The sequence below is a fragment of the Aquarana catesbeiana genome, linkage group LG03 (genome assembly GCF_042186555.1).
Source record: "Aquarana catesbeiana isolate 2022-GZ linkage group LG03, ASM4218655v1, whole genome shotgun sequence".
In the NCBI taxonomy this organism is placed as follows: domain Eukaryota; kingdom Metazoa; phylum Chordata; class Amphibia; order Anura; family Ranidae; genus Aquarana; species Aquarana catesbeiana.
In genome coordinates, this window is record NC_133326.1 from 9581417 (window position 1) to 9607599 (window position 26183).

Consider the following 26183-nt stretch of genomic DNA (forward strand, 5'->3'; position numbering starts at 1 on the left):
CTGGAGTTATTTCCAGGTATCGCGGGCTCCGGCGCTGTGATTGGCCTGTGCCACGATGACGTTGCTCCCTCCAGTTATGGCACAGCTACTGAAGAAATGGCACGAGCGAGCCGTTTCTTCAGTGCGCCGATGACGTTGGCACATGCGGATACAGTGAATATCTCCTAAACCGTGCAAGTTTAGGAGATATTCATGGTACCTAGAGAGAAGCCTTATTATAGGCTTACCTGTAGGTCAGGGATATGCAATTAGCAGACCTCCATCTGTTGCAAAACTACAAGTATCATCATGCCTCTGCCTCTGAGTGTCATGCTTGTGGCTGTCAGAGTCTTGATATGCCTCATGGGACTTGTAGTTCTGCAACAGCTGGAAGTCCGCTAATTGTATATCCCTGCTGTAGGTAAAAGTGTGTTGTACAGCGTGTACAACCACTTTAAATATAAGGACTTATTCTTGCTGGTAGTTCGAATCTTTTAATTTTTGCAAATTAAACAAATTAAATCAAAATTTAAATTAAATTAAATTAAAACAAATCATTGATTTTTATCCACCCTGCTCTTCTCTATTGTACAGATGGATTTCTTCATGTATAACGTCTTTAGCTGCCAGTACTGTCAGCATTAGTAATTTGATGGACTAGTAGTTCTGGACATTTTAACCTGTTGCTGACCATTTGCTGTGGGAAAAGCATTGGCTTTAACACCCACACGCTGCACATATGTCACTGGGGCGGGGCGGACGCACGTTTCTGTGCTGAGAGTCTGCTCACTGTGTGTTCTCAGGTTCAAAGGCAGCTCGTGGTCTCCATTTACAATCATCAGTAGCCAGTGGGACCAGTTCCCGATCATGTGACTACTGTGACAGCCAATCACAGTGGTTGTATGATTGCATATCCTTCCTTCCCTCCCATAGTCTGTAAAGTGGCAGTGCACACATGACCTCCAGAAGATTTAACCCCCCCCCCCCCCCCCCCATGACCAGGCCCCCCCATACGGCACGGCGTTACCAGGCCCCCCATACGGCACGGCGTTACTTTAACTGACAATTGCGCGGTCTTGCGACGCTGTACCCAAACAAAATTTATGTCTTTTTTTTTTTTTTTTTGTCCCCCCACAATTGTAGTTTTTCTTTTGGTGGTATTTGATCACCTCTGCGGTTTTTGAATTTTTGTGCTATAAACAAAAAGACCGACAATTTTTGAAAAACAAACACAATATTTTTTACTTTCTGCTATAAAACATATCCAATAAATTGAAAAAAAAAATCTAATTTCTTAATAAACATTACTAGTAAAAATAAAAACATCCCATAGTTTGTAGACGCTATAACTTTTGCGCAAACCAATCAATATACGCTTATTGGGTTTTTTTTTTTTTTTTACCAAAAATATGTAGCAGAATATATATGAACCAAAATTTATTAAGAAATTTTAGATTTTTTTTCAATTTATTTGATATTTTTTATAGCAGAAAGTAAAAAAATATTGTTTGTTTTTCAAAATTGTCGCTCTTTTTGTTTATAGCGCAAAAATTAAATACCGCAGAGTTGATCAAATACCACCAAAAGAAAGCTCTATTTGTGGGGGAAAAAAAAGGACGTAAATTTTATTTGGGTACAGCCTCGCACAACCGCGCAATTTTCAGTTGAAGCGACGCAGTGCCGTATTGCAAAAAATAGCTTTACTAGTAATGGTGGCAATCGGCGTCTTATGCGATATTGCGGTGGACTTTGACACTTTGTGGGGACCAGTGACACTAATAGAGTGATCAGTGCTAAGAATATGGACTGTCACTGTAGTAATAACACTGGCTGGGAAAGAGGTTAACATCAGGGGGCGATCAATGGGTTAAATATGTGCCTAGCCAGTGTTTATGTGTACTGTGGGAGGTCCTTTTTACAAGGGGAAGAGATGGAATTTTTTCCCTGCTTTGCAGAAACACAAATTCCATCCCTTCCCTGCTGTCAGAACGGCGATCTGCTTTGTTTACATAGGCAGATCGCTGTTCTGCCTCTCTGCTGAATGATTGGTGGGTGCCAGCGAACATCGGGTAACGTGCACCCGCCGATCAGCTTCCGCTGTGTGTCATCACAGCGAAAGTGAGCTGCCGGCAACAGGCATGCGTGCCTCCCCCCCTACCCGGAAATGTCAGATCATGTATATTTACGTGTTCTGGTGCACAGGTGCCGCCCTGTAGCAGTAAAACTGCTATAGGGCAGACCCGAAGGGACACTGGTCTGAAAAGTGGCAGAGCACAATTAATGGAACCCCCCCACACGTCTTGCATTTGCACGCCAAAACACAAAGTACCACATTACCACGAGGTCTGGTGTGGCGCAATTTTGAAAATTGTGCAGGCCCCTTTTTTTTTATTTATTTTTTTTTAATTTGTTTTATTTATTTATTTATTTTTATTTATTTTATTTTTTTTTGCATTTTGTCTCACAACGCACTTGTGTAAACAAAGCCTTAAAGTTTCCAATCGGTAACTTTAACCCCTTAGTGCCGGAGGGTAAAACAAATGTTAACGCCTGAACACAATTTTGCAACTCCTTTATTGGTAAAACTACAGATCATCTCAACTACTTAGTCTATCCAGGTGTATTTATACCACGTTTTTTTCAGTTAGGACTTTCTTTTGGTGGTAAATGATAATGAATATCTCCTGATTTCATTATTATCAAAGGAAAACTGGCCCAAAATAGTACAAAAAAAAGTATTTATTTTAATTTTTTTTTTTAAAGTTAGCTGTATATTTCTTGCTATTACCATAACTTACCACCCAATAATAATCAAAAATAAATTCTCCTGCTCCTGGCGATTGCAGTGATACCACATATGTGTATGTTTGTATCCGTAGTACAGCCCAGAAACAATAATGCAGATTTAATTAAATTTTTTTTTTTTTTAATCCTACCTAAAACATACTGACAGTTTTAAAAATTAATACCTTTTTAAAAAAAAAAAAAAATATATATATATATATATATATATATATATATATATATATATATATATATATATATATATATATATATATATATATATATATATATATATATACTGACCCTTCGCTTTTTACCTTTGCTTTGACGCCAGTGGCAGCTTGTGCTCGTCGGCCGGTTGGTTGGTCAGTCAAGCCCCCCTCCCCCTTCGGTCGGTCATATATGCGTACCGTCGCCGGGAAGGGGTTAAAATCTGCATGAATACATTCCTGACATGTTACAATATAGGATAAGTGCCGGTTCACACAGGGGCGAATTTTCAGGTGACCTAGCCGCCTGACAAGTCGCCTCCCGTTCTGTACAATGGAACCGTTCTAATAGGAGCGACGCAAGTCGCTCCGACTTAGAAAAAGGTTCCTGTACTACTTTGGGGGCGACTTGCATAGACTTCTATACAGAAGTCGTTTTGCAAGTCGCCATGGGAGTCGCGTGCAGGTCGCCTCGGTGAGGCGATCTGCAAGTCGTGCCGCCCCTGTGTGAACCGGGGCTCAGTGGTGCAATCTGTAAGACAGAGGAATGGGGCAGCACTGATTGTCAGCACTGGTGGGACTGCACTAATAATCGGTGCCGATGTCCCTTTAACATAAGCCGTTTATCCAGGGCTGCGGGAAAAAATCTATTTTAATCTTGAATCGAGTTGAGAGGTCAAATCGATTCAAAATTTCAGCAAATTGATTTTTTTTTTAGATTTTTTTTTTTAGATTTTTTTTTTTTTTTTTAGATTTTTTTTTTTTTTTTCCACCAGGACCGGTCCTGAGGAGCTGCGGGCAGGAGTTTTTAGGTGAGGCTGCGGCTTCGGCCTAGTCCGTGAGGCCGGACGCCACGGACTAGGCCGAAGCCGCGGTCTCGCCTAAAAACTCCTGCCCGCAGCTCCTCAGGACTGGCGCGGTGTAAAGGAAAAAAAAAAAAACTCGATTCGAATTGTGAATCAAGTTTGTTTTTAAAAATATCGCAGATTTTTTTTTTTTTTTTTTTCGAGAAAATCTCCCAGCCCTACATTTATCGGCTTTCTTCTCTCCTCATGCTGTAAGCTAGTGATGATAATATACAGGGTCACTGTACCAATGACACTGGCTGGGAATGTGTGCTTTAACCCCTTCAGATCCGCGCTATAGCCGAATGAGGGCTACATCGCGGATTTGCTTCGCCTGGAGGGCGTCAATAGACAATTACCGATCCTCTGTGATGTAAACAGAGGATCGGTAATTGTTTTTTTTTTTTTTTTTCTTCTCACGCTGACAGTGCGAGGAGAAAAAAAAGCCGATCACCGGCTTCTGTTGAAGGGACATCAGTCCGAAGGGGAAGAGGCGAAGCCGCCTCATGTGCCCACCAGTACCGCCTGCCAGTGCCACGAATCAGTGCCCACCAATCAGAGCCCATCAGTACATAAATGAAAGCAATTGGTGCCACCTATCAATGCCCACCAGTGGTGCCAATAAGTGCCACCTAGCAGTGCTGCCCATCAGTGTCGCCTTATCAGTGCTCATCAATGCAGCCTTATCAGTGCTCATCAATGCAGCCTTATCAGTGCTCATCAGTGTAGCCTCATCAGCGTACATCAATGAAGGAGAAAAATTACCTCTTTGCAAAATTTATTAACAAAATATAAAACGGTTTTGTATTTTTTTTTTTTTTTTTTCTTAAATTCGGTCTTTTTTAATTTTGTTCAACAAAAAATTAAAAAAACGCAGAGGTGATCAAATACCACCAAACGAAAGCTCTATTTGTGGGAACAAAATGATAAAAATGTAATTTGTGTACAGTGTTGTATGACCGCGTAATTGTCATTCAAAGTGAGACAGCGCTGAAAGCTGAAAATTGTTCTGGGCAGGAGGGGGGGGGGTTTAGGTGCCCGGTAAGCAAGTGGTTAACTATGTGTAATGTGTGTACAATGTGCTACTTTTACTACCAGATCTCTTAAGTTTCCAATCCTTGTTTTGCAGGGATGAGAAACACAGAAATCGTTCCCTGTTTACAGAGCTCGGTGTTGGTTGTGAACACAGAGCTCTGGGCTGTGATTGGACACAGCCAATAAGCAGGTCCCGATCATGAATCATTGGCCAGGACTTGCAGACAGGCTCCCAATGTGTACAATCACAGCCGGTGCTGGTGCGCGCGCGCGCCGGGGGGGGGGGGGGGGGAGGGGGGCTGGGGGGATGCATGCGCACGCCCTAAACCCAGAAACGGGCAGCGATGAATGGGGTGGTGTTATGATTTACTGAACCTTACATATTATTATGCTTTTGGGACAAACTTTCCGTATCTGTAAAGCCTACAGGTGCACCGCTCCTCCAGATTCTCATACAGTGTGTTGCACTCTTACAGTCCAGGAACCTCACAATAGGTTCTAAGATGGGTAATACAGCCGTACTACCTCCATATCTATACTTTCCTGTACTGGACTCCGCTCTGTTAATTATTTGTGGAATTTTTAGATAAAAGCTCAGAAGATCCCAGTGTGATGGTCTGTGATGACGCGATTGAGCCTGAAGAAATAATTGAGGATGATGAGTGTGATGTTGACTTCATCCCCCCATCGCCTACCGATAGTACCCTGTCCTCTCCTCCAGTCATCAAAGGAATCTGGTAAGTAATATATAAGTGTATGAGATTCCTGTGTCTACACTAAACCTGGGGTCGGCAAGGCGTTGATCACGGTCGACTGCGGGGAGCCAACGGGTGGATAGTGACCACGGCTCTGCCTCCCCCTCCCCAGCCTCTGCCACTCTCATGTTAACCTCAGAGCAGGGAGTGGGAGGCATCATAGTGCTGGATGGGGGGCCGGGAGCTGCCTCAGTGATTGGTATCTAGGTGGTCCTAATCGCCAGTTTGTTAGTATGACCTCCGTCACCACCCAGCGCTATGCCGTCTCCTGAACTCTGCTCAGCGGTTCACACGCTGGCAGGTAGGAAGTGCTATCTACACAGCACTGTAGGTGGATGGGTAGAGGATGTGACGGGGACAGAGGACACTACAGTGGGGAAGGGTGTGATTAGAAATGGACAAAGAACACTGTTTTGGGGAATGGGGGGGCAGTGGACACTTTGTGGGGTACAGAGGACACTGCTATGTGGGGTAGAGGACACTACAGTGAGGGGTAGTGGTGTGAAGGGGGGTAGAGGATACTACAGGGTGGGGGGATGTGAAGGGGGCAGAGGACACTACTGTGCACTGGGGCGCCAGGCTCCATCCTGGGATCTTTTTTTTCCTCTATATTGTTCAGGTAGATCTTAACCTCTGCAGAGGTTAAATCATATTGGGGTACAAGACACTACTTTGGGGGGGGGGGGAGAACACTACAGTGTGGGTGGGGGGGGGTTGAAGTGGAGGGGGCAGAGCACACAGCATTGGGAGGTACAGGACACTACTCTGAGGACATCATTGGGGGGATAGGGCACCGCCTAGTACCCACCGCCCCCCGAGCCCCGGGATCTATTTTTTCCTTTTTGTGGTCCAGGTAGATCTCAACCTCTGCAGAGGACAGAGCATTTGGGGGTACAGGACAGGACACTACTGTGGGGGGGGGGGGGGGGTGAAGTGGAGGGGACAGAGGACACAGCATTGGGGGGGGGGGGGTACAGGACACTACTGTGATTGGAGGGGCAGAGGACACTACAGTGGGGGGGTTGATGTGAAGGGGATAGAGTACACAGCAATGGGGGGGTACAGGACACTACTTTGGGGGAGGGGTGGAGAACACGACAGTGTGGGGTGGGGGGGTTGAAGTGGAGGGGGCAGAAGACACAGCATTGGGAGGTACAGGACACTACTGTGGGGGGCAGAGGACACTATTGGGGGGGGGGGGGGGGGGGGGTTGGTAGGACCCCGAACCCTTTTTTATAGTCCCGGTAGATCTCAACCTCTGCAGAGGACACAGCATTTGGGGGTACAGGACACTACTGTGGGGGGGGGTGAAGTGGAGGGGGCAGAGGACACAGCATGGGGGGGGGGTACTGGACACTACTCTGATTGGAGGGGGCAGAGGAAACTACAGTGGGGGGGGGGGTTTGATGTGAGGGGGATAGAGTATTTTCTTACCTCTATATTGTCCAGGTAGATCTTAACCTCCGAAAGGTTGCCTGCATGGAACCGATAAGATTTTACCTAGTTTTTCCTTTTTATTTATTTATTTTAAATGAATACAATTAATAGGTATTGCTCATCATATTGCATAGAACAGATGATAACAAAAATTGGGGAATGAATAACAAGAAGTCCTAATAAATTTAAGGTACAATATCTGAAGTTTGATATCCCGCTAATGCCCCCCCCCAAGTGGGATCATAGGTGGGAGCTTGTCACCAAATATTCAAAATTTAAGGAATGAAAAGAAGAAGAAGAGTCTATGATAAATTCAATATCTTGGTGTATCCTATATCTCTATTCTTTGGCTCTCGGGTTGTTTATCCAAACTTGCCATTTAAAAAAAATTTTTTTTTGAAGATAGTGATAAAGAAATTTTTGAATGCTAACATCAACTCTTATTGGGCCTGAGTGTTTAGTCTTACAATGACATTTGACAAGTTAGGAGCTTCTGTGCATTTCCACATATTGGCAATGGTAAGTCTCGCTGCTATCAGGATATGTGATACTATTGCTAGTTTTCTAACCTTGCTTTGGCCCACTGACTCCTGCAGTATATGGACAGCATTGTTGTTTCTGTACTGTGTTCAGACCATGCTCTATTATTATTATTATTATTATTATTTTTATGTATTTATTTATTTTTTTAGGTCATTTAGAAAACCGTCTTCTGAGACAGAGAAGGATAATGCTGCAGAACATCAACCAGACCAGCACACCTCTTCACTGGGTAAGGATATTGGATCCTGTTTAATGGTTTTTGTTTTTTTAATACATGTGTAGAGATGCTAAAATGTGACTTTTTTTTGGGCTCTATACAGCGCAGAGTAACACGTCCCCCCAGCTCTGGTCTATGATGGTGGAGATCTGTGATCTGGTGGACAGGATTCCTGTGTCTGAGCTGCAGCGGCTGTCCTGTGGGAAGGATCTTGAGAAGAAGAGGGACATGAGGTAACTGGCCAATGACGGCGCACAGTGCAAAAACCATTGTATGAAAGAGAAATTCAGCACAGCCTGTTTGTATGGTTTTTGATTACTTGAGCTGAACTTCCTTTTTCTTTAAGGCCCCTTTCACGCGGGGGCGGCTTCGGCGGTAAAGCGCCGCTATTGTTAGCAGTGCTTTACCGTCGGTATTCAGCCGCTAGCGGGGCGGTTTTACCCCCTTCTAGCAGCCGAGAAAGGGTCAAAAACCACCGCAAAGCGGCGCTTTGCCGGCGGTATAGCCGCGCTGTCTCATTGATGCTCCGAAGATGCTCCTAGTAGGACTTTTTTTTCCTGTCCTGCCAGCGCACCGCTCTAGTGTGAATGCCCTCGGGGCTTTCACACTGGAAAGACATCAGCGGCTGTTTCGGGTCGGTTTGCAGGTGCTATTTTTAGCGCAATAGCGCCTGCAAACTGCCCCAGTGTGAAAGGGGCCTTACAGTTCCTGTACCTTTGCTGGTGGCGGTCTTCAGTTGACTTCATTCCTGTGCATGCGCAGGAGCCAGTCATCCTGGCACGTAGGGACTGTGCTGGTTATATAAGCTGAGCCATGCATGTGCAGCTCAGTTTACATGCAGAAGAAAATGGATGGTAAGCAGGCAGGTAAGTGAATATTATTGCAGAAGAGAACATTGCGTGTCTCTTCTGCAATAAACATCCTGCCTGCTCGCAGTTTGTGACGGCGAAACTTTAGCTCTGCTTTAACCACTTCAATACCGGGGCACTTAGACACCTTCATGCCCAGGATAATTTTCAGCTTTCAGCGCTGTCGCAATTTGAATGACAATTGCGCGGTCATGCAACACTCTACTCAAACAATTTTTTTTTATCATTTTGTTCCCACAAATAGAGCTTTCTTCTGGTGGTATTTGATCACCTCTGCAATTTTTATTTTTTGTGCAACAAATAAAAAAAGACCGAAAATTTGGAAAAAAAAACAAGTTTATTTGTTTCTGTTACATTTTTTTGTAAATAAGTACGTTTTCTTCAATGATGGGCACTGATGGGCACTCGTAGGTGGCACTGGTGGGTACTTATGGGTGGCACTGGGTACTTATGGGTGGTATGGATAGGCACTAATGGGTGGCACTGATGGGTAGCATTGCTGGGCATCCCTGTTTTGTAATGTGCGACAGAGGTGCCAGTCAGTGCCCATTTGTGGGCACTGATTGGCATATTTTGGGCATATTTTTTCACATGTGGATGGCCATGGGGGATGTACCTGGCCATCCACATGCTGGGGGCTTCCCTGGTGGTCTAGTGTGGGTATCTGAAGGGGGGCTGTGCTGATAAACAATCAACGGCTCTTCCTGTTTACATCGTGATCATCCGTGATTGGACACGGCTGATCACGTGGTAAAGAGCCTCCCCCGGAGGCTCTTTACCGAGATCGGTGTAGCGGTGTGTCACAGTGACACAACACACTATCGATCGCCGCGATGCTCGCCCCCACGGGCGCGCGGTGGCTGTTATCCTGCAGGGCGTCACATGACGCCCAGTCAGGATAACCGAACCACCGCCCGGCCATCATTCTGCCATAGGCCGGGCGGGAAGTGGTTAAAGGTTAAGTTCACCTTTCGTTACATCCATATTCAGGATGTAATGTGTTATGAACGGACCCGTCCCTGCAACTCCCCGATCTGACAGCTAACGGGGTTCTTCTACCCTTGCTAGGTGTCACTCTGCCCGCCTGGCCGCGTCACTCTGCCCACCCCGCCGGCTCACTCATTCACAGTGTCCTGTGAATGGAAAAAATACAAGGTCCGGCAGCCACTGCCGCTGTCCGCTTGTAGTTTTTCATTGAACTACCACGTCTCTGTGGAGCGCCATGGTAGTTCATTGATGCTTCCTGTCAGATTGTATCTGTGTACCTGTATGGGGATATAGGTTTCCAACAGTTAAACTGGCAGGTCTGCTGGAGACCTGCGTGGCACAAGCAATCTGCTGATCGCTGGTGCAATGCTTTTACAAGCGCCAAAAAAAATTATTAAATGCACGTTATTTTATTTTTACCTGCAAAAAAAGTGCATTTTTTTTTTCCCCCCAAAAGTGAACTTCTCCTTTTTAAGTTCAGTAATACCTCAGATTGCGAGTAACGCGGTTAACGAGCCGTTCGCAATACGAGCTATTATTTTTTAGTTTCTTTTTAAAATCCTGACTTACGTTGTCTCGCAAAACGAGCAGGATTCAAGCCTCTGCGGTGTGCAGTACCGCATTTGGCCAGAGCTGCCGGGGGCGCCAGTGACATTCGGAGCCGCTCGGATACACTTGGAGCTACTCAGAAACACTCTGTTCCTGAGTAAGTGACATTTTTGAATATTCGTACAAATGTTCTGTCCAGAAATCGACACTTGTATGGCCAGCATAAGAAATTTAGTAGCAGCAGCATCCTTTTTTTTATCGCCTGTTATGATGGGGATAAAAAAAAATTCCCCCTTTTTAGAGTACATAAACAGCAGATAATCACTACTACAGTCAAAGGGGTTAATTTGTTTTGTGAAACAGTGAAAGTAGTAATAAATAAATGTATAAAGCTTAGATCATATAATATAAATCATGTACCCAGAAGTCAGATACCGTGTACAGGGTATTTTAACTGAGAGCCAGACATGAAGCTATATAAGGGGTGGAGGGGGGATATAAATCTTTTTGTATATTAACGTACTACTAAAGACTGAAATTTTTTTTTTTTCATGGATATAATAGTTTTAACCACTTCAGCCCCGGAAGGATTTGCCCCCCTTCCTGACCAGAGCACTTTTTGCGATTCGGAACTGCGTTGCTTTAACTGACAAATGTGCGACGTGGCACCCAAACAAAATTGATGTCCTTTTTTTTTCCCCCACAAATAGAGCTTTCTTTTGGCGGTATTTGATCACCTCTGCGGTTTTTATTTTTTGCGCTATAAACAAAAAAAGCGACAATTTTGAAAAAAAAGCAATGTTTTGTACTTTTTGCTATAACAAATATCCCCTCAAAAATATATTTAAAAAAATGTATTTTCATCAGTTTAGGCCGATATGTATTCTTCTACATATTTTTGGTAAAAAAAAAAAAAAAAAAATTTCAATAAGCGTATATTGATTGGTTTGCGCAAAATTTATAGCGTCTACAAAATAGGGGATAGTTTTATGGCATTTTTATTATTATTTTTTTTTATTAGTAATGGCGGTGATCTGTGATTTTTATCGGGACTGCGACATTATGGCGGACACATCGGACACTTTTGACACTATTTTGGGACCATTGTCATTTATACAGCGATCAGTGCTATAAAAATGCACTGATTACTGTGTAAATGACACTGGCAGTGAAGTGGTTAAACACTAGGGGGCGATGAAGGGGTTAAGTGTGTCCTAGGGAGTGATTCTAACTTTGAGGGGGATGGGCTTCAACACACATGACAGCTATCACTGCTCCCGATGACAGAGAGCAGTGATCTCTCTCACGACACAAGGCAGAACGGGGAAATGCTTTGTTTACGTTATTATTATGATTATTCACGATTTATATAGCGCCAACAGTTTACGCAGCGCTTTACAATGTATAAGGGAGACAGCACAATTACAGTACAGTTCAATACAAAAGGTACAGGAGGGCCCGGCTGGTAGAGCTTACATTCTAAAGGGAGGAGGTAATAGCTGAGAGAATGATTTGATGTGGGGTGGCTCAGGGACAGTTAGGTGGGTGTGGGATAGGCTTCCCTGAATAAGTGAGTTTTCAGGGATCTCCTAAAGGTGGACAGGGTAGGGGCTGATCGGATATACTGGGGCAGGGAGTTCCAGAGGATGGGAGAGGCTCTGGAGAAGTCCTGAAGACGAGCATGGGAGGAGGTAACAAGGGAGCTAGAGAGCAGGAGGTCCTGGGAGGAGCGGAGGGGACGATTTGGGCGATATCTGCAGATAAGGTTGGTGATGTAGATGTTGTGGTTGGCCCTGTATGTTGTGGTTAGCATTGGGGCCGGGAAGGAGGAAATACAACCAGCTCAGTTTTAGAAAGATTGAGTTTGAGGAAGTGGTGTGACATCCATACCGATATGTCATTTAGTAAGTTTGAGATCCGTGAGGAGATTGAGGGGGTGAGTTGAGGAGTGGAGAGATAGATCTGGGTGTCGTCAGCATAGAGGTGGTATTGGAAGCCATGGGAGGGACGTTCTACCTCTCCGTGACACGATCGAGTCCGCGAGACCCACGGTCACGGAGAACGCGGCAGGCGTGCACCTTCAGCACCGCTTCTTAAAGGGGGGACGTACCTGTACGCCCTTTTGCCCACCCGTGCCATTCTGCCAATGTATGTCGTCGTGCAGCGGTCGGGAAGTGGTTAAATTATAATACACAATACTAGTAAACTTTTACTTGAAATGTAACTGTAATGCCTTGTATTACCTCCAGTCTATCAGCCTCCAGCTTCTCTGGGTACAGATGCTGATCTTCCCTGCACAGAGCCCTTAAAGTCATTGTAAACGTTGGATTTTTTTTCTGTTCAACAACAAACTTTTCATACTTACCTGCTCTGTGTAATGGTTTTGCACAGAGCATCCCTGATTCTCCTCTTCTGTGGTCCCCCGCCGGTGCTTCTGGCTCCTCCTGCCTTCAGAGTGCCCCCATAGCAAGCCGCAGTGTACAGAGTGCCCCCATAGCAAGCCTTACGGCACAGCACAGAGTGCCCCCATAGCAAGCCTTACGGCACAGCACAGAGTGCCCCCATAGCAAGCCTTACGGCACAGCACAGAGTGCCCCCATAGCAAGCCTTACGGCACAGCACAGAGTGCCCCCATAGCAAGCCTTACGGCACAGCACAGAGTGCCCCCATAGCAAGCCTTACGGCACAGCACAGAGTGCCCCCATAGCAAGCCTTACGGCACAGCACAGAGTGCCCCCATAGCAAGCCTTACGGCACAGCACAGAGTGCCCCCATAGCAAGCCTTACGGCACAGCACAGAGTGCCCCCATAGCAAGCCTTACGGCACAGCACAGAGTGCCCCCATAGCAAGCCTTACGGCACAGCACAGAGTGCCCCCATAGCAAGGTAAAAAAAAAAAAACTTCTGCCTTTTTAGAATTGCTCACTTTCTTCTCCTCTCCAGGACTACATGTCCCATGAGGCATTGCTCCTTACCCATTCACATTCATAAGTTCTCAAGCACTTACTGCTATGTATGGATGATGTACTGAGCTGTATGTGTGCTGCACTGTGTATACTAACATGTATGAACAGTATACTGAGCTGTATGTATGTTGCACTGTATTTCCTGATATGTAAACAAAGAATGCATTCTGTATGCAGGCCAACTAATCAGCTGACTAATCGTTTATGAAAATAGTTGACAGCTATTTTCATAATCGATTTATGCCAATTAGTCGTTTCGGCCCTAGTGCAGTGGAAGGCAACCCGCCACCTCCCACTGTGCTGCTCCCAATAGAGCTTAAAGGAGGAGTCCAGCCTGAGTTTTTTAGCGGAGAGAGGTCTGAAGTCCGCTCTCCGCTGATGTCACAGAAATCCGTCCAAGCACCGCGTCATCCCGACTTCCCAAGTCTGGATCCACCAGCTGTCTGGAGGCTCTCAGCTCCCCGCCCCTCCACAGCTGAGCGCTCCAATGAACGTGGAGGAGGAGCGACGCTGACTGACAAGCCAGCAGCTCTCCTCTTGGGGATCTGTGAAAACCGAGCCATCGGCGATGTTCGGTGGCTCGGTTCTCAGTGCAGAGACGCCGGGGGACAGCTGCAGCATCCACATAGGTAAGTATGAATAAAAAAAATTTTAAAAAAATACTTCTTTTAAAGGATAATTTCACCTTTTTAGTTATAAAACATATCCAATAAAAAAAATGTAAATGTCAAATTCCTTTGTACATTTAGGCCAATATGTATTCTGCTATATGTTTTTGGTTAAAAGAAAAAAAAAATCCCAATAAGATTAAATTAAAGGGGTTGTAAACCTTCGTGGTTTTTCACCTCAATGCATTCTATGCATTGAGGTGAAAAACCTCTTGCAGTGCAGCAGCCCCCCCAGTGCCCCCGTTTTACTTACCTGAATCTCTTTTTTTTTTTTTCTCGCGCTGTAGCCGGTGTTTCGTGTCCTGATTGGCTAGATTGATAGCAGCGTAGCCATTGGCTCCCACTGCTGTCAATCAAATCAAGTGACGCGGGGGAGGCGGGGCCGTGTCCGGCTTTCGTGTCTGTGGACGCAAATGCTGGACTCGGGAGCGCGCCTGCATGGTAACCCCCCTCGGGAGAGCGCTTCTCCTAGAGGGTTATCTGATGCGGGGAGGAGCTGCCGGGGGGACCCCAGAAGAGGATGTTCGGGGGCCACTTTGTGCAAAATGAGCTGCACAGCCGAGGTAAGTATGACAAGTTTATTTAAAAAAAAAAAAAAAAAAATGATCCTTTAAAATCACTTTAATTGGTTTGCATGAAATATATTACATCTACAAACGATGAGATATATACCGGCATTTTTATTTATTTATTTTATTCTTGTAATGGCGGTAATTAGCGACTTATAGCGGGACTGTGATAGTACGGCAGGCAGTCTGACACTAATTGGCTAACTACCACTGACATCACCAGTGACACTAATACAGTAATCAGTGCTACTAATATGCACTGTCACTGTACTAATGACACTTCCTGGGAAGGGGTTAACATCTAGGGGCGATCAAAGGGTTAAGTGTGTGCCTAACCATGTTTAAGGTGTGCTGATTTTACTTGGCAACGTGACAGTTTTTTCATTTTCATATCATTTTTGTGCATCTGGACCTTTTAAAAAAACGAAGAAGCCCCCTTATAGTCTATACAGTTTTGTTTCATGTTTGTATGAAAGCTTTGTTTCATGTCTCTCGCTCTCTTTGTCAGGAAACGTCTTTTGTCAAATTCCTCGGGACACAAGACTTCACCTTCGGAAGGGCCGGCACTGTCGCCTTGTCCTCGAATGTTTTCTGCTAAAACCGATGATTCCACACACAGCTCCGCACCTACTTCAGCCGGAGACTCCGCCTCTCATCGATGGTCAGGGAATGTGTTTAAATTCAAGTCATTTGGTTCTTCTGACAAGAAGATCCAAGACAGTTCCCTGGATGGAAGCACCAAGTTTGGGAGCCAGACAGAGCAGAAAGCGTTGTCTTTTTGTCCGGCCGTTGATGCAACGCGAAGGGGCTCGTCCAATCTTCAGGATTCTGTGTTCTTTGATAGTGAATTCAACACGCCACATAATCAGAAGCCTGTCACCTCCAGCACATGTGCTCGACAGTCTGCCCCTCCCCCAGAGATCATGGACAGTGAAGACCTAGACTTTGATATAGACAATTTTGATATTGAAGAATTTGATGATGACGTGCAGTGCATTGACAGCCCAGTGGCGCCATCTGCTGGCAAAGCCGTGCCATTATCCTATCCTCCAATACGAGAAGCATCACCAGTTACTAAGAGTAGCTTTGGTGCTCCAATACGAGAAGCATCACCAGTTACTAAGAGTAGCTTCAGTGCTGTAAAAGCTCCTGCTAACACCAGTCAAAGCTTTGGGACGTCAGGTTGGTATTTTACATTGTTAAAGTGTTACTAAAACCCAGTAATATGAAAATATGTGCCCACAGCCTATAAATCTTCTATTTACGTTAAAATACTGCCACTATATACCTTTTTGGATGATCTGTATACCACGGTTACATGATAAACTACTCCAGTGCTGAGAGTTCAGGAAGGAGGAGATTTTCACCACTGCCTGTATACACGCCCACATGTGTGATGTCAATATCATGTGACCTGGCTAGCTCTGAGAACAAGAAACTGTTCTCTCCAGCATAAAAGACTCAACTGAGCATGTGCAGCTGTTGCGGGCTTAGTAACACTTTTTAAATAGTATTGACCACTTGCTTACCGGGCCAATTCTGACACTTCTCACATCATACATGTAGAAATCTACTTTCTTTTTTTTTTGCTAGAAAATTACTTAGAACCCCCAAACATAATATATATTTTATATATGTGTGTATATATATATATATATATATATATATATATATATATATATATATATATATATATATATATATATTATAATATAATTTTTAGCAGAAGCACTATAAAATAAAATGATGGGTGTTGCAATTTTTTTTTATCTCACACAGCATTTGCGCAGCAGTTTTTCAAATGCAATTTTTGTTTTTGGAAAAAAAAAAAAAAAACATTTATGAATTTTATTGCACACAAACACAATATAATACCCACTTTTTTTTGTAAGATATAAAAGATGTTACGCCAAGTAAATAGATACCTAACACGTCACGCTTCAAAATTGCGCACACCCGTGGAATAGCGCCAAACTACGGTACTTAAAATTCAACATAGGCGACGCTTTAAACGCCTTTTACAGGTTACCAGTTTAGAGATACACAGGAGGTCTGGGGTTAGAATTATTGCTCTCACTCTGACGTTCGGGACAATACCACACGTGTGGTGCGAGCAATGTTTACATATGCGTGCGGGACTTACAAATGCGTTTGAATTTGCGCATAAGCACGGAGGGACCTGGGCGATTTTACTTTTTTTTTTTTTTTTTTTTTTATTATTATTTATTTTATCCAAAACTTCTTTTTTTTTTTTTTTTTTTTTTACGGTCTCTTAAAAAAAAAAAATGTTTTTGTATTAACTTTATTGCTATCACAAGGGATGAACAACATCCCTTGTGACAGCATGGGCAGTTAATTTTGTGTTGTCTCTAGAACAGGAATAGAGGAAAAAATTTCCATTGGGAACAAGCAGGGATTCCCTCACTTTTGGAGGGATTTCCTCTCACTTCGTGTTTGGCTATGAGACAGGAAGTGAAGGGAAATCTCCCCAACAGGACACAGATGGCAGAAGAAAAACCTGACCGGGGGTTATAACCCTCCCTTTGCAGTATCCAAAATGAAAAGAAAGTTTCTCTTTTTTATTAGTTAGGAACGTGTAATATTTAATCTTGTGTGATCCCCCTCAGATTTTGTTTCTGTGCTTTTTTAGATTCGTTTTTAAAGCCTCCAATAGACAACCCGGCTCATGAAAGATTTCGGGGATACAACTTTCCGCACTCTAAAGAGATGATGAAAATTTTCCACAAAAAATTTGGGCTGCATCGCTTTCGTACCAACCAACTGGAAGCAATCAATGCAACCCTGTGTGGGGAGGACTGCTTCATTCTTATGCCAACAGGTAAACCATTTCCTGTCTTTACACCGTGTGTGGGACTTGAGGATCGGTTCACGAATATGCGGTGAGGGAAAGGCAGCGCATCCTGTGCGTTTCCTGCACTTCATTGAAATTGCACGGTGTTTATGCGAACCACAGGGGGTGTTGATGTTAACGGCACCCCAACACGGTGCGAGTGACAGAATGAGATGTGTGAACACCCATGTGTTCTGATCCCAGTGTGGTTAAAAAAAAAAAAAAGGGTCCTGCCCCTTTTTTGTGCGGATGCGGTGCGATTTGAGCCATACAAATGAATGGCTCAAATCGTACTGCAGACATCGCATGTGATTTGAATAGGAATTCAGTGCAATTCCTATCTTAATCATGTGCCGGTGTCCCTCACCGTATATATGTGAACCCAGCCTTATTGTTTATAGAGCTGGGGCATTCCACTTCGGCCGCTTAAAGGGGCTCATTCAGATGAGCGTTGAAACCCGTCCTACATGCTGAGCCGCTTTTGGCTGCATGTGCTGCATCCACCTCGGAGCTGCGCTTAGGCTGCCCATAAAAGTGGATGCAGGAGCAGCAGCTGCACAGACAGTCGCATGTCAAAAGGTGCATGGATCTGATCACTGGGTTCGATTTTCCTAAAACTGGAGAGGTCAAAATCTGGTGCAGCTGTACATGGGAGCCAATTGGCTTTTAACTTCAGCTTGTTCAATTAATCTTTGACAAAACAAAACAACAAAAAAACCTGGAAGCTGATTGGTTTCTCGGCAGAACTGCACCAAATTTTGCACTGTTCAGTCTTTGTAAATCAACCCCACTGTGTATTTGGATCTGTGCAACTGCTCCTGCCTGCATGTCAGATTTTGACATGCGACTGTGTTTGTGCAGCCGCTGAGGGTGCATCTTCTTTCTTCCCTTCTTTCTTTCTTCCCTTCTTTCTTTCTTCATCTTCTTTCTTCTTCGTCTTCTTTCTTCTTCGTCTTCTTTCTTCTTCGTCTACTTTTTCTTCTTAGTCTTCTTCCTTCTTTTTCGTCTTCTTCCTTCCTCTTCTTCTTTCGTTGTCTTCCTCCTTCTTTCGTTGTCTTCCTCCTTCTTTCGTTGTCTTCCTCCTTCTTTCGTTGTCTTCCTCCTTCTTTCGTTGTCTTCCTCCTTCTTTCGTCGTCTTCTTCCTTCTTCTTTAGTCGTCGTCGTCTTCCCTCTTCTTCTTTCGGCGTCTTCTTCCCTCTTCTTCTTTCGGCGTCTTCTTCCCTCTTCTTCTTCTTTCGGCGTCTTCTTCCCTCTTCTTCTTCTTTCGGCGTCTTCTTCCCTCTTCTTCTTCTTTCGGCGTCTTCTTCCCTCTTCTTCTTCTTTCGGCGTCTTCTTCCCTCTTCTTCTTCTTTCGGCGTCTTCTTCCTTCTTTTTTCGGCGTCTTCTTCCTTCTTCCTTCTTCTTCTTTCGGCGTCTTCTTCCTTCTTCTTCCTTCTTCTTCTTTCGGCGTCTTCTTCCTTCTTCTTTCGGCGTCTTCTTCTTTCGGCGTCTTCTTCCTTCGTCGTCTTCTTTCGTCGTCTTCTTTCGGCGTCTTCTTTCGGCGTCTTCTTCCTCCGTCGTCTTCTTTCGGCGTCTTCTTCCTTTGGCGTCTTCTTCCTTTGGCGTCTTCTTCCTTTGGCGTCTTCTTCCTTTGGCGTCTTCTTCCTTTTGGCGTCTTCTTCCTTTTGGCGTCTTCTTCCTTTTGGCGTCTTCTTCCTTTTGGCGTCTTCTTCCTTTTGGCGTCTTCTTCCTTTTGGCGTCTTCTTCCTTTTGGCGTCTTCTTCCTTTTGGCGTCTTCTTCCTTTTGGCGTCTTCTTCCTTCGGCGTCTTCTTCCTTCGTCTTCTTTCGGCGTCTTCTTCCTTGGTTCATTGGAAAGAATGAGCATGACACTGCTAGAGTCAAATCTGTAGATTCACAGCAGAAAATACAATAAACAAGGCCCTACATGACTCAACAGATAAGTGTAAGTATGACAAGGACCCATTGAACACCCAGTAGATGGCTATACAGTATATATCGTGTACACACCAGGTCAAACCAATCTTCCCTGCTTTTTGGGTATATGTACATGTAGAAGGGGGGAAAGTGTTGAACCCCCAAGACAGAGAAAAAGGAAAAGAGGTGTTGGGGGGTGTAAATTTAGAAAGTCTCTCCCAACCCTCCGGGCTATGCACCTCAACAACGAGGTGTTCTCCAAGACCAAGAGCTCCCACTTTATTGCTGTTGGGAGGCAGTTTCTGCATCCACTTCTATGGGCTGCCTGCACACAGCTCTGAGGTGGATGCACATGCAGAAAATATGAGCCTGGCTACATAGTCTGCTGCTGATACAAAAAAAAAAAAAAAAAACCTGGTAAGAGCTGATAACTATGTAAATATAGTATTTCATTTTTTTGGGGGGGGGGTCTGTACTGGAGGTATATATTTGTCATGGTAACAGACGTACTGCTTATATATTCATGGGGGATCAGGAAGGAGTTTTTTCCCCCCTGGAACAAATTGGTTCATGTTTTGCTGGTGTATTTTTTACCTTTCTCTGGATCAGCTGTGGGTATAGGATTGTATGATTATTTAATTTTTTTTTTCTCCCTTTTATTCGTTGGAATTAGATTTAGAAGAGACGTGTCTTTTGTTGCAACCAGACTAACTATATTGATGATTATTTTTTGAATGTGTGTGTGTGTGTATATATATATATATATATATATATATATATATATATATATATATATATATATATATATATATATATATATATATATATTTCCTTTCCCTCTCTCTCTATAGACTATAAGGCAATGTATTCAGCAACGCTGCCCACAAAGATAGACAACTAATGTATACATTTTGTGATAATGGTTAGAGACTAATCTCACAATGTGTCTTAATGTTCTAGGTGGTGGAAAGAGTTTGTGTTACCAGCTTCCAGGCTGCGTCTCCCCCGGAGTTACCATTGTGATCTCCCCTCTTCGTTCCTTGATAGTGGACCAAGTGCAGAAACTGACCTCTCTGGATGTAAGACTATTTTTTCTGTGTATATTATTTATCTTTCATGTAAAGCGGTATTAACTTACCAATTCTTAGATGTGGTGGCTGCGTTAGCACTGTGCTTTAACTGGTAATTGTACAGTCATGCAACACTGTACCCAAATTAAATTTTATATAATTTTCTTCACACAAATAGAGCTTTCTTTTGTTGGCATTTCATCACATCTGGGTTTTTATTTTTTATTCAATACATTAATAAAAAAGACTGACATTTTAAAAAAAAAAAATATGATATTTTCTCATTTCTGTTATATAAAACACATCAAATCAAAAAATCCAAAAATCTAATTTCTTCATAAATTGAGGCCAAAATGTATTCCGCTGCGTCTTTGGTTAATTAAAAAAAAAAAAAAAATCCCAATAGGCATATATTGATTGGTTTGCCAAAAGTTATAGCGTCTACAAATATAGGAGATACTGTAATTTTTTTTTTAATACTAGTAATGGTGGTGATCAGCGACCTATAGTGGGACTGCTATAGTGCGGCGGAGAATCTGACACTGGGTGGGAACTGACTAACTACCACTGACATCAGCAGTGACGCTAATACAGTGATCAGTGATAATACTATACACTGTCACTGTACTAATGGCACTGGCTGGGAAGGGGTTAACATCTCGAGTAATGAAGGTGATAAGCGTGTGCCTAACAAGTGTTAATTTGTGTGTTATGTGCTGCTTTTTACTAAAACATCTTTGTTCTCTCTGTACAGAGCCCCGTGTTTGTCAACACAATGCTCTGGGCTGTGATTGGCTCTGGGCTGTGATTGGACACTGTACCAGCCAGCCATAAGTCATTGGCTGGGACCTGCTGACAATGGTTTTGGGTTTAATACCGCTTTAATGAAGTACTGTCCCATACTTGGTATTGTGTAGTTCTGCAGTTTTTACTTTTTACCTTTTTTTTTTTTTTTTTTTTCCCCTCAGATTCCTGCCACTAATCTTACCGGGGATAAAACAGATTCAGAAGCCTCCAGCATTTACCTGCAGCTTTCTAAAAAAGATCCAATTATTAAACTTCTCTATGTTACTCCAGAAAAAGTAAGTTTCCTTATACTGTACAACAAAGTAACAGCCAATGTGTACACAGAAAACAAGGCACACCCGACCTCATTCTTTGACCCCTTACGGACCGTCCGCCGTCATTATACGGCGGCACTTTGTAGAGGATTATCGTTGTTATGGCAGCAGCTAGCTGCCATAACCCCGGTATCCTATCCTCTTCTTCAGCCAGCGGTCCGCTTTCAGATAAAAGTGGTCTCTGCTGCGGATTCGCCGCAAGATTACTTTTATCGGTGCCGGGGAAGGGGCCCCCTCCCGCCGTGCTCCGGTGGTCTCCGCCGCTTACCGGTAGACGATCGGGTCCTTTCCTCTGCTTGGCTGGCTGGAAGATGGCCCCCACTCGGTTCCATAGCATTGACTGGCGGAAGCATTTAGCATTGTAGTGTAAATATGAGATCCGAGGTCTTTTTGACCCCAAATCTCATATTTAAGAGGTCCTGTCATGCTTTTTTCTATTACAAGGAATGTTTACATTCCTTGTAATAGGAAAAAAACCTTCGCTTTACAACAACTTTGAGGCTGTACCAAAAAGGCAGCAGCCCAAGACCCAAGAAGGATCTGCGACCAATCTCCACCATCGGGCACTTTCCTGCCGTAAGGAATCCTTCCAATCTGCCCATATAACCACCCACCCAGGACCAGCGACCGATTCGGTCAATCCAGCGCAGTCTCCCAACACATACAAGATACCTGTGTGCACAGGCGGCGAGGCTGCTGCAAAAGGGGACTTGTACACCGCCTACCTTTCTTGCCACTGGACTTTGGCACTCAATGCTGTACACATACGAGGAATAAAGTTTATTTAATCTAAAAAGATTCTGTAATAGAAAAAAAAAAAAAATGCAGTGCGGTGTTGTGGGATCCTCTAGAAATGCTGACTTGTAACAGGAGGACACACTCCACTAAGTGCAACTTTTTTGAATAGTCTTTAAACCAGTAACTCAGGGGAGGGCCTGACCCGAGACCCTGTAGGAGCAGTCTCAGAGCGAGAGCTACCGCTGGCCCCCAAAAGTAGCACTGCACGGAGTCACTGGATTCTTGCGCTTGGATCAGTACTCGCAATTTCCCATGCCAGCTGCACGCTTCTCGGCCCTCGCCCCGTCTCCCAACCCGGCCCTCGCCCCGTCTCCCAACCCGGCCCTCGCCCCGTCTCCCAACCCGGCCCTCGCCCCGTCTCCCAACCCGGCCCTCGCCCCGTCTCCCAACCCGGCCCTCGCCCCGTCTCCCAACCCGGCCCTCGCCCCGTCTCCGATTTACTGCTGCTCAGGGGCTCTGTGCTTCAGAAAAATGGCTGCCTCCAGCAAGAGGAAACGAGAGCAATGCTGGAGGCAATTTACAACACACACTAATCTTGATAGCATAATGATTAATGTGGAATTTAGTTGCTTGCTAAAGAACATTATTTTTTATCAAGTTTTTAAAGTTACACTTTAATGTAAATATTTTACATGTCTTGCAGGTCTGTGCAAGTGCCAGGCTTATCACCGTTATGGAAAACCTTTATGAGCGCAAATTGTTGGCACGGTTTGTCATTGACGAGGCTCACTGTGTCAGTCAGGTAATTTATCTTGTCCTGTGTTGACCTCCAGAGCTCTTTATATGAGTCTCTGTCTCTATATTTATAAATGATCTTTCTTTCTTCTCTCTCACTCTTTCTTCTCTCTCACTCTTTCTTCTCTCTCACTCTTTCTTCTCTCTCACTCTTTCTTCTCTCTCACTCTTTCTTCTCTCTCACTCTTTCTTCTCTCTCACTCTCTCTCTCTCTGTCACAGTGGGGTCACGATTTCCGCCCAGACTACAAGCGGTTGAACATGTTGCGTCAAAAGTTCCCTTCTATACCAATGATGGCGCTCACAGCAACTGCAAATCCCCGTGTCCAGAAGGACATTCTAAATCAACTGAAGATGACAAAACCTCAGATGTAAGTCTGGTACAAGCAAACTTAGAATTTTAATTCGTAGAATGTGATGCTACATATAGTATAGTCAAATATTGAGCTAGAAGGCAGGTGTACGACGGTCATTAACCACTTAAGGGCCGCCCTATATCCATTTATCTGTTTTTAAATTGTGACGGTAGGTGTTACCCTAAATATGGGTGGAACATGTTCCAAAAGTGAATTTAGCCTTGGCTCACATATATGCGATTCAGTTGCGATTTGAACAGCATCCAATTCTCATAACATGTATACCAGACCGGCTTTCAATGGAGCCAGTTCACATATATGCGGGGCAGTTGTGGTGTGAATTTTAAAAGTCGCGTGCGATTTCAGTGCTCAAATCGCACCTGAACCGCTGAATGGCAAACACACCGGACTCTGCACCAAAACCAGACCCACATATACACTATATTACCAAAAGTATTGGGACGCCTGCCTTTACACACACATGAACTTTAGAGGCATCCCAGTCTTAGTCCGTAGGGTTCAATATTGAGTTGGTCCACCCTTTGCTTCAACTCTTCTGGGAAGGCTGTCCACTAGGTTTAGGAGTGTGTCTATGGGAATGCTTGACCATTCTTCCAGAGTACATTTGTGAGGTCAGGCACTGATGTTGGACGAGAAGGCCTGGCCCACAGTCTCCGCTCTAATTCATCCCAAAGGTGTTCTATTGGGTTGAGGTCAGGACTCTGTGCAGGCCAGTCAAGTTCCTCCACCCCAAACTAGCTCATTCATGTCTTTATGGACCTTGCTTTGTACACTGGTGCGCAGTCATGTTGGAACAGGAAGGGGCCGTCCCCAAACTGTTCCCACAAAGTTGGGAGCATGAAATTGTCTTGGTATGCTGACGCCTTAAGAGTTCCCTTCACTAAGAGGACAAGCCCAACCCCTGAAAAACAATCCCCACACCATAATCCCCCCTCCACCAAATGATTTGGACCAGTGCACAAAGCAAGGTCCATAAAGACATGGATGTATGTCTTTAATATTTTTTTTAATGGATCTGCTGAAGCGAATTACTACAGTAACTGCCATTTATTTTATTACAGATTTTCGATGAGTTTTAACAGAAGCAACCTGAAGTACGAAGTGTTGCCGAAAAAACCCAAAAAGGTAGCCCAGGACTGTGTGGAGTGGATTAAGAAGCATCATCCTAGTAAGTGTGACGTGTCGGAACAATCACATTGCCTCAAAATTAGTTATCAATAGTTCCACCTTTCTCCATTTTGTTGGTGCTCTGCTAGTAGTACTTCTCTGCAGCCTGACTAGGCAGCCCTTTCTACAATTATGGATCTTGGGCTCTGCTTTTCCTGTCTCACTTCCTTTGGACTTGTGTTGCCCATGTTTGTTTTTTTCTTGGGCCAAGGGTGCCCAGGGCATCCTTTTCTGATGTTGACCTTATCAGTTGTAGGTTTTACACCTATTTTGGTAGTGTGTGGTGTGTTTTTTTTTGTTTTTTTTTCATTGTTGGTTGGGTCTCCAGTTCTCACTGACGGGGACCCATTTCATCCTTTAGTCATTTACCCCAGAAAGTGTTTTCTCTGTCCTTCTCCGCAACATCAGGTTTATCCTCCTGTCCTTCCCTCGGTCATGGCAGTTCCTCTGTCTTGCAGAGGGCTTCTCCATATCTACACTTGATTGGAACTTTGTCTCTAACATGTGATAGTCCTCTAAATTTTGTTGGCCCACCCCTCAGTTGGACTGCATTTGGTTTCCCAACTATATTACAGTTCTGGTATCCTTCAGTGGCAAATAACGACGCTAAGGTTTTTTTTTTTTTTTTTTCCTTGCCATTAAAATATAGGGGAACAGGGGTGATGGCTGGTGCATGAGCAGTTTCTGATCATGATATAACCGTGTGTAATGTTCTTGCTGCGCCCAAATGTCGGAGAGCATGTAATATAGTTTTGCATAATTCTGGACCATTTTATCTTCCAGATGAATCTGGGATCATTTACTGCTGTCCCGACACGAGTGTGATACTACAGCTGAGACTCTTCAGAGGGAAGGATTGGCAGCCCTGGCTTACCATGCGGGCTCAGTGACTCTAATAGAGACTATGTACAGCATAAGTGGATTAATCAGGACGGCTGCCAGGTATGAATAACTAACAGGTAGCGGTCGTTGTTTACAATGACCTCTACAATGGTGGAAAAGGAAAAAAGAAAACGGTTTGGGACTTTATATGGGGCAATAACCTGCCTCCATCCTGTATATGTGAATAAAAAGAAAGGAAAAATTGTGACTTTGTATGAAGCACGCCAAAAAAGGTCAGATTTATTGGATAAAAAAGTAGTATATTGATAGTAATAATGAGCTGCATATTAAATATAAGTATATGATATATGTGTGTGTGTGTGTGTATGTGTATATATATGTATATTTTAATATGTAGCCCATTATTCCTATCAACTAATATACTAATTTTTCATCCAATAAATCTGACTTTTTTGTGTGCTTCATACAAAGTCCCAATTTTTCTTTCTTTTTACTCTACAATGGTGGGGGTTTTTTTTTTCTTGAAAAATGTATCTTCCTATATTGTTAAAGAGGAACTGCGGTGTGCTCACATAATTTGTAATAAAAAAAAACATCTTTGCCACTCTGAAGCTTCCTTCACCACTTTGCATATTATTTTACATATACTGTGATTCTGTACTTGCCAATATGCTGCAGAAATCTCCCTCCACTGAGTATGGCTGCAGCCATTTTAACTGTGGGCAGCTGAAGCTGCCGCCTGTTCACTTCCTGGATTTACACAGACGCACAAGAGGCACACCCCCAGGTCTGCAGCCCTGCAGCTCTCATTGGCCCTTCGTATGACTCATACCCCCCTCCCTTCTTGGCAAACTCTCAGAGAGAGTGAGAGAGCTGTGCATGATGTCATAAGCCT

At 44.0% G+C, this 26183-nt stretch overlaps 1 protein-coding gene across 1 annotated transcript in view; it reads left to right on the forward strand.

Annotated features, from left to right (window-relative positions):
* Window positions 1-5438: 5438 nt before the first annotated feature.
* Window positions 5439-26183, forward strand: part of BLM (BLM RecQ like helicase) — a gene marked incomplete at its 5' end in the record, with an annotated part of 41641 nt that continues 20896 nt past the window's right edge. Inside the window, 14 exon segments of the mRNA XM_073618216.1 lie at window positions 5439-5589; window positions 7737-7816; window positions 7908-8037; window positions 14921-15594; window positions 17063-17251; window positions 20139-20257; window positions 21217-21330; window positions 22811-22909; window positions 23124-23272; window positions 24340-24446; window positions 25229-25249; window positions 25252-25320; window positions 25323-25387; window positions 25548-25560. Of these exon segments, the coding sequence (XP_073474317.1) occupies window positions 5439-5589; window positions 7737-7816; window positions 7908-8037; window positions 14921-15594; window positions 17063-17251; window positions 20139-20257; window positions 21217-21330; window positions 22811-22909; window positions 23124-23272; window positions 24340-24446; window positions 25229-25249; window positions 25252-25320; window positions 25323-25387; window positions 25548-25560 (1980 nt within the window).